Source organism: Neoarthrinium moseri (genome assembly GCF_022829205.1).
Source record: "Neoarthrinium moseri strain CBS 164.80 chromosome Unknown scaffold22_Wmoseri_CBS_16480, whole genome shotgun sequence".
NCBI lineage: Eukaryota > Fungi > Ascomycota > Sordariomycetes > Amphisphaeriales > Apiosporaceae > Neoarthrinium > Neoarthrinium moseri.
In genome coordinates, this window is record NW_026055136.1 from 334,788 (window position 1) to 347,418 (window position 12,631).

General features: G+C 50.7%; 4 protein-coding genes across 4 annotated transcripts; 3 read left to right on the plus strand and 1 right to left on the minus strand.

The window, feature by feature from the left end:
* Nucleotides 1-950: 950 nt before the first annotated feature.
* JN550_006428 (uncharacterized protein) lies at nt 951-2,392 on the plus strand (the record flags this gene model as incomplete). The annotated part of the gene is made up of 2 exons (XM_049318166.1): nt 951-2,149; nt 2,206-2,392. The coding sequence occupies 2 exons, from the start codon at nt 951-953 to the stop codon at nt 2,390-2,392; spliced, it is 1,386 nt and encodes a 461-aa protein (XP_049171647.1).
* Nucleotides 2,393-6,565: 4,173 nt separating this feature from the next.
* Nucleotides 6,566-7,687, plus strand: JN550_006429 (uncharacterized protein; the record flags this gene model as incomplete). The annotated part of the gene is made up of 1 exon (XM_049318167.1): nt 6,566-7,687. The coding sequence occupies one exon, from the start codon at nt 6,566-6,568 to the stop codon at nt 7,685-7,687; it is 1,122 nt and encodes a 373-aa protein (XP_049171648.1).
* A 1,862-nt stretch (nt 7,688-9,549) lies between these two features.
* On the minus strand, nt 9,550-10,637 carry JN550_006430 (uncharacterized protein; the record flags this gene model as incomplete). Its single annotated transcript, XM_049318168.1, has 2 exons — nt 9,550-10,229; nt 10,307-10,637. The coding sequence occupies 2 exons, from the start codon at nt 10,635-10,637 to the stop codon at nt 9,550-9,552; spliced, it is 1,011 nt and encodes a 336-aa protein (XP_049171649.1).
* Nucleotides 10,638-11,547: 910 nt separating this feature from the next.
* Nucleotides 11,548-12,168, plus strand: JN550_006431 (uncharacterized protein; the record flags this gene model as incomplete). Its single annotated transcript, XM_049318169.1, has 1 exon — nt 11,548-12,168. The coding sequence occupies one exon, from the start codon at nt 11,548-11,550 to the stop codon at nt 12,166-12,168; it is 621 nt and encodes a 206-aa protein (XP_049171650.1).
* Between the last annotated feature and the right edge of the window lie 463 nt (nt 12,169-12,631).

Genomic DNA, 12,631 nt, shown 5'->3' on the forward strand with positions numbered 1-12,631 from the left:
GCATACATATAGGAAGCGCTGCTGCCTAGAGATGGTCTTGTCACTGTGTGACGCTGAACTGGTATCCCGTGTGGCGAGCTTATCCCGAGAAAGATCTGGTGGTTGAATCCCGACGCCGGATAAGCTCCGTCTTAGGTGAGAGTCGCATACGATGAATACATAATCAGTCTTGTCCCGTATTCCGGCAAATTACTCCGAACTCCGCGACGCAATAATGTTCAATTTTAGCGCATAGTAAACACAGCTACTATGCATTTCTCAAGCTTTCTCTATACAGGGCCTGCATATACCTTGACAGATAGCAATTCTCAAGGGCAACGCAAGTTGGACTCTTTTACATGTCGCACTACGTCACGTGCGCGCTCAAAGGGGGAAAAAATCCCCGGCAACCAGTCACGTGCCAGATCTGAGCTTTTGTTCGCTCGTCGCCAGGCGCTGGTTTATGACTAGCAACTTGTCAGAGGACTTCGACAATCAAGTTAGTTGCGCATTCGCAATCAGCTCAGCATGTCATTTTAATGTGTCGCACGGGCTTCCAATGATAAGTGAAACGAGCCAAGTCACTGCTAACTAGGCCTTGAAAATGAGATCCAAGCAATCCAGGCCCTATGAAGACCTCTGTCGCCCGCAGTCGTGGGTAAAATTTACGTACTGAGAAGCCATGACGAGGTGGATCGCCACTAGCGCCCGTGTCACCGTCCACACAGAGGCTCGCCGTGGCCCAGGAATTGCCCGAAAGGGGATCGAGCTAGGCCTTACCATCAGGGCGGCTCAGATGGCGTGATTGATTTGCAGGAAAACTTTTTGGCGCATTGCATAGTATTTAGTGTCGTTGCGCCTATGGATAATCAATTGCAGAGAGACTCGAGCCATCCCGACGATCCTCTTGTTGCAACTGCCTTCGGATAGAAGTTGGTCAGTGTAGTCCAGTGTTGTTGGACCAATCCAAAATGTCGGCCGAGTCTATCACCCAGGTCACCTCCGGGCCCCGGAGGAACCATAGCTGGTTCCGGTCTGTCGCCTTCCAGATCGTCATCGCCAGCGGCGTTTCTTTTACGGCCCCGGGCATGTGGGACGCCCTCGGTGGTCTTGGTGCCGGCGGTGCCGCTGAGCCCTATGCTGTGTCGGCGGCTAACGCGCTGGTCTATGGGCTGTTTTCCATCGTCTGTGTTGCGGCCGGCGCTATCAACAACCGCATTGGCCTGCGATATGGACTTGCTCTGGGTGCTATCGGATATCCGCTCTACGGTGCGGGACTGTACACCAACAACGTCAACGCCACGACATGGTTCATGCTCTTCGGCAGTGCCATCTGTGGTATTTCGGCCGGCTTCTTCTGGGCTGCAGAGGCAGCCATCATCATTGGTTATCCCAGCCCGTCAGATCGTGCATTCTACCTGGCTATTTGGCAGGCGGCCAAGGCCCTAGGCCCGATCGTTGGCGGTGCTATCAACCTCGGCCTGAACGCGAGTCGATCATCGACCGGCTCCGTCAGCTCGGCAACATACATCGTGTTCATCGTCATCATGTGTCTCGGCCTGCCCATTGCGCTCTGTCTGAGTCCGGCAGACAAGGTCTGGCGCCGGGACGGCACCAAAGTTGTTACGCACAAGGCGGCCACGTGGGGCGCTGAGTTCAAAGCCGTCCTCCAGCTGCTCGTCTCACGCCGTATCTTGCTCCTGCTACCGGCCTTCTTCATCAGCTACTTCTACAACGGCTTCCTCAGCACCTGGTTGACCACCTATTTCACCGTGAGATCGAGAGCCTTCTCGTCTTTCTTCACCAACTTCGCCGGTATCTTCAGCTCCTTCATCATTGCCGGCCTTCTCGACCGCCAATCGATACATATCAAGACGAGGGCTAAAATTGCTTTCTCATCCATCGTAGTCGTTTTGATAGGCACTTGGATTTGGGCCACAATCTTGCAAAAGCAGTTTTACGATGCTCCTGAGTCGCCCGTTTTTGACTGGTTCCAGGGAGGTTTCGGGAAGTCCTATGCCTTGGTGTTCTTCTGGACCTTCGCGGGCCAAGCTTTCCAACAGTTTCTGTACTGGCTCGTCGGCCAGTATGCAACTGACTTGTCAACTCTGTCTCACCACACTGGTATTCTACGTGGATTTGAAGCTCTTGGACAGACGGTGGCTTGGGCGTAAGTAAATCAACTCCCCAAAACCTGAACAGATGGACTGACCCAAGCTCAATTAGTATGCAATCCGAGGGCAACGCCAACCACTTTGTGAGCATCGGCATCAACTTTGGTATTCTACTCATCTGCATCTTCCCGACATGGGTTGTGCTCTCGGAGTTGGAACACAGTCACGAGGTCCGAGTCACTGAGGAAGACGTCGCCCACGACGAGGAAAGCACAACTGACAATGAATCTGGGAAATGATCCATATGACCGGACTGGATCCGAATGATTCACTTGTAGACCTTCAAGCCTTAGTAGGGCCCTAATATACCCAAACGTCTCTCTTGACGTGCTGCACCAGATGATTCGGCGACGAGCCTAACATGAGAAGCGGCCCAAATAACAATGAACGCCGAAGTCTCATCGGCTCGTTAAGTACCAAAACCCCTAGCGCGTGATAATACAGCCCAAATATCACCCGACATGCCTCTGGCAACTAAAGGCCCGGCAATCAGGTTCTTTAACTATAAGGATGCATATCTTTTTGTAGTTAGTGGGGTACCTACGGTTTCCCGACAACCGGAGACTCAAGTCCAGATCAAGCCAGTTGAGATATGAGCTTGGTGGAGTTGTAGGGCCCAGGGCCTTGTGCTGCGCGCACCAGAATCACATCCGAAGAGTGCGAATTCTGGTCGTCGCCGTAATAACGTCAAGAACGCTCTATTTAGGCCCAGTATCAAAGACCATGAAGTCTGCCGGATAATAGAGCTGCGAACAGGCTAGTCTCTCGAAGAGCGAAGATACCCAAAAATTTAGTCAACTTGAACCGCCCTGTGGGTGGCTGAATAAAAAGGAATTCAATCTCAACATAATTTTAATTGCGGCATAAATTACAAATTATATAATTTAAACGTTGATAGCCAACATCAAGGAGCAGAGACGTGATGTGTCGTAGAAAGTCATTGAAGGCAACCTTCCCTCCAGTTAAAAAGGAAAATAAAATAAAACTTGGGTTTTATAGCTCGATAACACCCGGCATCATGCGCTTCGCGGTCGATGGCTAGCTTCTCGTCTAATCCACAAGCATCGACTTTTATCACTAATACCATCACCTTGATTACACTTATACTAAAAGGGTATGCGACTCAGCTGGCGCTCTGGGAGACTTTGCAGGGCAGTTCAAGTAGAGCTGCTCAATCCTCCCAGCTTCACAGGAAACCACCCATCAATCATCCCCGCTATCTTTCATATCATCAGAAGCGCCATATGGCCCTTCTCCATTACTCGTCTGGGATAGCGCAGCCAACAGGGGATCAACACCTTACCAACAGACCACCAATCTCTTGAGTACATGTGCAGCTGTTGATCGCCAATTTGATGTCTACTCTCGGGTGTTTACGACTTCGCCGTTCTCGGAATACGTCGTTTGCCAACCGACGCGGATCTCTCCTCTAGATGAATCGATCCATCCCTTCTCGCTATCACGCCCCTTTTCCTGATAATCCGGGTCACTGAGCAGCTTCCTCAAGTCTTCGAGGCTAGCAACATAGTACGTCAAGATTGCATCCGCCCCACCCAATTGCCAGCCCGGCCGTACCTCCTCTAAGTCAGCGCCCAAAGCCTAATGGATCAGTGAGGGCGTGTTGGTCTAATTCACGATATGTCAGCAACTCCAGCTTAGATGGTCTCAGATGGACGTAGACATACCACAGTATATCAGATCACTTGGTGCTTCTTGACGACCGAAACTCACTTCGGTGTCAGCTCCTCATGAAACCATTTTTTTGAAATCGTCGTCGCTGACGCTGTCAAGCTTATAGTGGTAGGCGGACACCTTCAAGACGTCCTTTGATGCCAATTTTATGAATAGTCGAGCAAGCGCAAATAGAGCTGCGGAAACCAAGTCTTCGTCTCACCTTTCCATCGATTTCTTACCATGGCGTCGGGTGGTGATCGGGTCGTATAAATGGCGGCAGCCGCCAAATACGCGCGGCTCGATCACGGCCAATCGGTAGGTTTCGTGCAGCACTTGGGGATGAAGCAACATGTCGAATACGAATCAACTCCTACAGCAGCATGCAAGGAGTCAGAACGGGCACGTCGCCCGGTAGGATGAGTAGGACTCGTCTGTATTATGCAAGGCGGTAGAGAGCATCCAATCACGCAGTATCCCTTACCGCGTGTCTGGGCTGCAACCAATTCTAATCCCTGCTCACTAAACAGTGGCTGCTGTGCGGGGACGCATTTTGCGCTTTTACATGATACGCCTAGCTAACCTGTCCACGCCACGACTTGATTTGCGGTCCTATCTCCAATATCAATGAAAGTGCGGTGAGGCGGACCGGATACATAGGATGATCTCCGAATATATTCTTGCTCAAAGCACCACCAGATAGCGGCAAATCCTTCTGGTCGAGTCTGATGTCGTGCAAGTCGATGACTTGGAAGCCCATACTTAAAGCATATATCTACTAGTCGATCCTCCTGCATTGAAAAATAGACACACTGTTTATAGGTTGACAATGTATTAGTTTCATGCTTAGCCTACAAGTAAACCGCCGTTAGCCTTCATGTATACCGGCCATTAGTGACCTGGGTCACATTGCCGGCATGTTTTATGAAAACATACCGATTCTCTGTATGTACCCCATAGCTATTTTACTCCCTGCAAGTGTCAAAGCAAACAAGCTTGACATCGTGAGCTAATCGGTTCCTCAAGCTTTGGACATTAGTGTACCTCGTACCAGTCATCTCCTCGACTTGTTGTCTTTTCTTTGCGTGGGATCAGTGGCTCTTCTTGAGGCTCTTTCTCAAGAAAGACATTCAAGTCCATGGCAACCGTCTACAAGCTTCTTACTGAAATTATTTCCTCCCTCAGGCGGTATTGATTTTGCTGACCTTTATTCGAGCCACTGTTGAGTCATCATTCTTCATCATGTAGAGCGAGCCTTTCCTTCTTCGCAAGAACGGCGCATACAACTGGTACCTGACCGGTGCGATTCTCGCCATCGCACATCTTATTTTCGCTCCTACTATCCTTTCCACGATCCGGTCACTTGAAGATAGAAAAAAAAAAAGCCCCTGAATAGCGGCACTCCAACGCTTCGGAGATGGTGCAAGGAGCCGCAGGCCGAGTTTTAGGTCGTCAATGCCCATATTTAAGCCCAAATACACGCCTTTTTCAACGCATGGTACGACCTCGAGAACACTGCATACAAATTTTGTCCAATTGGCATAGAGTCACCCAAACAGTGAGGTTTTGGGGGCCGAAAATGGAGGCACGCATGCCAAATGTCAGGTCCCAAAATAGTGGCAGTCACATGACCTCCCGTCACCAAACGTCTAAAACTTCTCTTAAGCTTTTTTCAGCTCACAAAAATTGGCAAATCTGAGCTTTGACAAATCATGGCCGTGAAGCCTCTCTTTCTAGAACTTTATCATTGTCATGTGTCTGTTGTTGGGCTGTATAGAGAGACTCGGTATCTTCTTTGCTGGTCGCCCAGATTGTCCCCACCTTCCCAATAAAACCCGGTCAACAAACTCCGTAAACGAGCGTTATAACTGCGCAGCAGAAGTGAGTTACAGTGCCGGCTTGCGCGATGTCATGCTCGGAGTTACATCAGCCGACTAGTACTACGGTTTTCTTACCAGTTTAGTTTAATAATGCCCCAGGGAAGTCGAAGCTTTGACAAAGGCGTTCGCCTTTGAAGTCTTCCGCGCTTTTGTTGGTGCTGGCTTCGGTGCTGCCGTCGGCTTTCATGCGTTGGACTACCACGATCGCTCTAGTTGCACCACCACCCTTTCGTCATGAAATCCCTCTCGGTGAATGGCGGGATATGGTTTCCAATGCGCTAGCTTCGTAAAGGCATCGCCTGGAGCTTACAGGGAAGGGGAGGAAGAGCAATGGACGTTGCAAGAGGGTCGTGGTCAAAACAGCCAAGCTTTGATGGCGCTAACTGAGCTTGGGGGTAAGGTCCTCCTTATTACCTAGGTAGGCAATAGGTGAGCATCGCGCTGCAGCTTGCGTCTGACTTTGTAAGCCCTTCTTGGATACTCTGAGCGGGCGGAGAGATAAAGTGCCAGTTGGTACACGCTCCACCGCCAAATTTAGGTTGTGCGGAATGTATGTAGTTGGGGGAAGCATCACTTGGCCAAAGACCCCTGCCTCACCAAAACCCGGCATATAGGATGTTGAAGTCTGGTGCTCAATCGGATAAAGTGCAAATACAATACTCTGTTTAACCTTACGTATATCAAATCATCAAATGCCGGCAAAAGCCTGAAATTGGCCAAGAGTTGTTGAGTCCTCCCGTTTCATATATACCTACCAGCCTAGGGTGATCATACAGCCTGAGAGTTTGTATAATATGTGAGCCACTCGATCCTCGATCGTCTATGAACGCAATCCATTGGGAAGCATAGGCCGCCCCCAGAATGATGCATCTCGAACTTTTCTCTACCTACGCTCTGGCATTGGTGACCGGTGCTTTGGCCGGCCCATCGGAACAGCTGGTCGCTCGCCAGCAGCCGTTCAAGTCGACAGCCATCACCGATCATTCCGAGCCATGGGCGTTCGCCTTCCTGCCCGACAACAGGATCCTTGTCAACGAGAGACGAGGCAACATGCGCCTCGTCGACCCGACCACTAAGGCTAAGGGCACCATCACAGGCGTGCCCACCGTCGCCTACGGCGGTCAGGGAGGTCTCCACGACGTCGCCTTGCACCCAAACTACACTGAGAACAGCATTGTGTATGTCAGCTATGCAGAGAGCGGCTCTGGCGGAGCGGGCTGCGCAGCCGCGCGGGCCAAGCTGACGCTGAACGCCAACGGCGGCGGCGCGCTGTCTGGCCTCGAGGTCATCTGGCGGCACTCGCAGAAGGCATCGGGCGGGCTTCAGTTTGCCTGTCGCATGCTGTTCGGCTCCGACGGCGCACTATGGATCTCGTCCGGCGAGATCAACCAGATGACTCCGGCGCAGTCCATGACCGGCAACCTCGGCAAGATGATCAAGCTGTACGACAACGGCACCGCCTTCGCGGGAAACCCGTTCGCCAGCCAGGGCGCCATCCAGTCACAGATCTGGTCGCTGGGCCACCGCAACCCACTAGGTATCGACTGGGACGCCCAGGGCCGTCTCTGGGAGGTCGAGATGGGGCCCATGGGCGGCGATGAGCTCAACCTGATCGAGAAGGGCGCAAACTACGGCTGGCCGCTCGTATGCGAGGGCAAACATTACAACGGCACCAATATCCCCAAGCACAGCACGCGCCCCGACTTCAAGGCGCCCAAGGCCAACTGGGTCCCCGTCATCTCCCCAGCCGGCTTGATCATCTACAAGGGCGATCTGTTTTCCAGCTGGAAGGGCAATGCCATCATCACAGGTCTCAGTTCACAACAACTTGTTCGTGTTACCATAACTGGTGACACAGCGAAGGAGGCTCAGCGCATCCCAATGGGTAAGCGCATGCGCGGTATCAGAGAGGATAAGGAGGGCGCTATCTGGGTGATCGAGGATGGTGCTAACGGCCGGCTCTTGAAGCTTACCCCGAATTAAGCTTGTATCGGATAGGTAAAGACTTACTTGGGAGGTTTGGGACCGCATGAATATACTTTGAAGGTGAAATATATTACCGTTTTCGCGCGTTATGAAATCGGCGCATTCTACCTTGCAATCTGTCAGTAGATGGCATCTTATCCTCCCTGTTGAGCTTGCCAAATGATCTAATTGCCATAGTTTCAGCATAATGACTCAACTCTTGCATGTCCCAGGGATCATACGTAACTGAAGCCTTTCAGTTCTTGGAGTCAGCTAGCTCAGGTTACCGTCTACTCACGAGTGCTACACTTCAAGTTGATAAGAGTATTTTGCCTCGCCTTTCGGCCTGAGATTCTTGTGGACTATACAAAGATTAATATTTAAGCGATCTAATACGAGTCCCCTTCGTTCGGCTCGTTCGACCACGGTATATTCCTTAAACACGTAAAAAATGGCAGTCATGATAATTTCCTCAATCCTGAGATTGAATATTGACTTAACTTGATTACGCAATATGCTTCTTATCATACAAACAGAATTCATTTCTATGTTTCCCAGATAATGAATCTTGTGTCTCCCGGTTTTCTTCTTTCTTACAAATTGCTAGTACCACGAGTCAAACCATGACACCAACAGTCCCAGATCGTGTCTAGAAAGACTGCTCCAGTTGACATGATAAAGCGCATATTGAAACTTGAGGATCATTGCTGTAATTAGATGACCAGTCTAATACTTACATAATGGGGACGCTAAAGCCTCAATGTGAGGTCGGGAAAAAGGAAGGGTGCTGGGAAAGAGCTGATATGGCGGCGACTTACGTGAACAAAAGCAAATACTACAGTCTTCTTCTCTATCTTATAGCATCAGTTGCTCAAAAAGAGAGTTCCGGGGGAATGCTTAGTAAGTACTCTGTTGGAAGTGGCAGAGTTCTAGAGTTCACTAGCCCTATACACCCGTTATTACGGAACTTGATTTTTTATAACTCTATATCAGGCTAGATAAAGGGAACATATTTATAAACAGCCAGACTCAACCGGGAGAATCCCGAAGTCAATAGTTCAGCCCCTTTGAAAGGCTCTGTACGCGTTATGTAATATGTTTACCACGCAGCAAATTCGTTCCACATTAGAGATGTTGCTTCGCCACATAGACGATTGCAGCGGTTGACAGGTCTTAAAGGGGAATTGGATGTCATATTGTCCACTGAGAGTGCAACTTAGACATAACTAAGATTCGCGCTCTTTATCAAATCAAGATACAATTTCATGCAACCATACTAGATAAGCGTAGAACAGTGTCCAAATTCATAAATTGCATGTCAATGTTATTCCTCTCCGCCAATGAACCGGGAACATACAAATGACATTAAATTTTCCACCATCCACATGCGACTCTTTCAAATACCAAAGCACAGAGTCCGGGTAGATTAAAGCTGTTAAGTGGCTGATGGTTTATTAGAATGTGTTATTCTGGAACGTCATAACAATGTTAGCATAGTGCGATTTCCAATATAGCCACGAACTGTGACTCCTGGTCTCCCATTGTGGCCAATCACGGTCAATAAATAAGCCCCCCTCAGGCTGGTTACATTTGCGAACTCAGAAGAGCATAGCTCAGGACTTCAATGGATTATATGGCAAGCCCGAGAATTCAAGGGTGAGTGAGCATTCTGTAAGATCCTAGCTACGCGAGAATTCAGAAGGCACGGAACAATGTATCGCTCAGCTTTCACAACATGCATCATTAACGGCAAACCTAACCCTACGAGGCATGGCAGGCGCACTAGACGTTGTTGAAAATCATATGTTGCCACGACGCCCTCTCGTGGGACCGTACCGCCCTTTGGTAAGTGTGGCTAGCTGAAGGGTTTGGAGCAGGATCTATATAGAAACATTTCCAGTAATTCGAACGAATTGCTCCTGCACCTGCGCCCACACCTTCTGCGCTATCCCGTCTTTCCTCAAATTTTCTAAACGTTGCTCTACCTTGGGCGGTGCACTCTCGGCATCGCTGTCGATCGAGTACACGCCACTGCCGCTCTTCCCGTCCGTCCCTCGTGCTACCGCGACATCTTTCGACAACGGAATGCCAAGAACAGTGCCACTCTCGCCTCGCCCCGGAAACCTGGCGCTGGTCGCGAGGAAAAGTTGGCGTTCTCCGACTTCGCCAAGGGGCGTAACGAGGAATGGGCCCATGAACAGGAAGAGCACCCACAGAACTCCCCGGAAGATCGCGGCCCCGACTCCTGGTACGTCTCTTCCGTAGTTGGTCTTGACGAACCCGGGGAAGCAGTGGACGAAAGACACGGTTGGGGCACTCTTTGCAACGGCTTCGAGAGATAGCGTCGTCAACGAGCTCAAGTGGCCGCGCTGGGCCATCATGGGAATGTGACGGGCCTGGAAGTCATTCGTGTCGATATTGCCTTCTTTGGTGGCTGTAAAAACGGTCACGACACGGCGCAGATCGGTTGCGTTCTGCAAAAGAGGCAAGAGATTGACGAGGAGGCGGAAGCGGGCGTAATATGACACCGCGACTGGGTAATTGAGTCCTTCGTCCGTATCTGTGGTAGATGCATTAGTTTCCTTTACTTGGTGCTCTGTTGTATCAGTCTCTCGCCTTTCCCAGAGATCATTGTACCTGTACTCAAGAACAACAGGTTGATGACCGATTCCTTTTCTTTGATCTCACGGCAGACGTCGTCCACGGAACGAAGCAGACTGATATCAACGCTGATATAGTGGTACTCTCCTCCGGCATTGAGCCTCTGCAGCTCTGCGCGGATCCGTGTGCCAGACTCCTCAGACCGCCCCAGAAAGTAGATCCGCGGTCTGCAAGTATTTTCGGCGAATTGCTTAGCCGAGGCCTCACCAATACCACTGGTTGCACCGGCGAAAACGGCAACGAGACCAGGCGGGAGCGTTGTGGCCAGCTTGGCGTTGGAAGCCCGTATCTGTGCTAGAGAAACCATTTCAGGTACTGTCCGCGGGTAGAGGCCTGAGTCTCCATGCGAGAAAGAATCATCGTTGTTTAACCCCTGGAAGTCAGACTGGCATATCTGTAAGCAACGCTGCTGTCAGACGGCGGACTCAGAATTGCTCCGAAGAGCTCCACTTCTTTTCCGGCTTGGTGGGGCGGACTTCGGTCGCGGGTTTTGTGGAGACGCCATCCTACAGAGGTAAAGATTCGGTCGGTCAGTGACAACAACTAGCCTGCCGAGAGATAAGGAGTTTTGAGTATTGGGAATACTATCCTGGAGAGGAGAGATGTAGCTCAGGATGATCTCAAGTCGCACTAAGTACCAGTCATACTTAGTGTTGTAGCTCTGTGTCACACCTCAAAACCAAAAACCAATTCGGTGTAGGCATCCAAGATAGGGAACTGGCTCACAAGGTCGGGATGAAGGTTCTCATCACCAATCTCCAGCTGGAGCCGGCTTGAATCCCCTTGTTTGGAACCCGTAATTTTACTTTATCTAACAAATTTTACTGTCTTGCTGAGATAATGGGCAAGCAGTAGAAGCGCCTGGATTATATACGGCTTTCTGTGTATATTCTTTAGATTACAGCGAGAGATGCGTGCGGACTTTCTTTGGTCCGGCGCATTCCTCGCCTATATGTAATCTGACCTGCGTGGAGTTGAAAATCAATGGCTCTTGAACAGCCAAAAAAGCGGCTCCATAGCAAAGCGGCTCCATAGCAAGGAAAGGCCCGAGCCACTCGGGACCCTACGGCCTGGCTTGCGTGAGTTGCTTCAAAGCGAAGCGCAAATGTGTGGCCCGTCCCGAACAAGAAGGCTGTCAATGATGTCATGAGCTGAAGAAACAGTGCTGTCCATCCACTTCGCTTCGGAGGGGCGCCTCCACGAGACCTTCCAACTCGATGACCCGTACCGCCGAGCTCGAGAGCAAGATTGACGGTCCTATATCCCAGTTGCAGTTGCGCAATGTCATAGAAAGCGATGCAACACCGAGGCAAAATCCGATGCTGCCGGAGTCCGCAGGGGCGTCATCATATCCGCCCTCGGATGCTGGGGAAGATGAAATTCCAGACAAAGATGAATCGGAAATGAAAAATGAAGACAACGGTGAGATTCAGGAACACACGCGCAAGAGTAACTCGCCAGAACTGCGAGTTTCTGAGGTCGAAGCCGAGACGTTTCTCACGACGTTCCGGGCGTGCATGCTACCCCACTTCCCCTTTGTGGACCTTCCGGCCCCTATGACAGCACTTACCACTATGATTGACGACCCAGGCTGGGATCGTGCTGCCGTGGGGGCCATCATTGACGTGCCTATGCTCCTTGGCCGCATTGACGATAAATTGGAGCTGGTATCTCGGACGGTCGCGGAAGAAGACAGCGATGGGATATTCACCGAGCTGGCGCAGATGATGCGTGAGTTCTACTCCGACTTAGCCGGCAGCACGGCGCACGAAATCGGGGAAGTGGGGCCGGAGTTGCCTGGTGCGCCGGCTAATGACATTGGAACATACTGTGACTAGACACGCACATGTCCGGCAATGGATGATGGTATTGGTGATAGTGATAATGATAATAACAACAAGGCTTGGCTTGCGGTTTTCGCTCCTCTCCCACCATCCATAAAGCTCATCTGGGAAATTCCCACAGGTAACAGGGTCGTTCCTCGGACCAAAGTAGGTTCTACATGCAATGCAACAACACTGAGAGTTAGTAATGTCCTAATCAGGTCCGCTTCTCAGGGATGGATTTCCTGTTTGGGCTGGTCTGTGCTTGGCAACAGCTCCAAAGGATGTTTTCAGGAGCGCCGAACTTGCCGCCTCAGGGGTGGGAACTGGCTCCCGATTTCACTTGCAGGGACTCTTCCACCAATACTGCCAGGTGCAATTTGGGTTGCTAACGTCTTGAGAATCAGCATCTTGATTCTCCAGTCCGGAACCTTCTCCACCGAGATTCAAAATCATCTTTACGAGCAGTTCGAGTAGC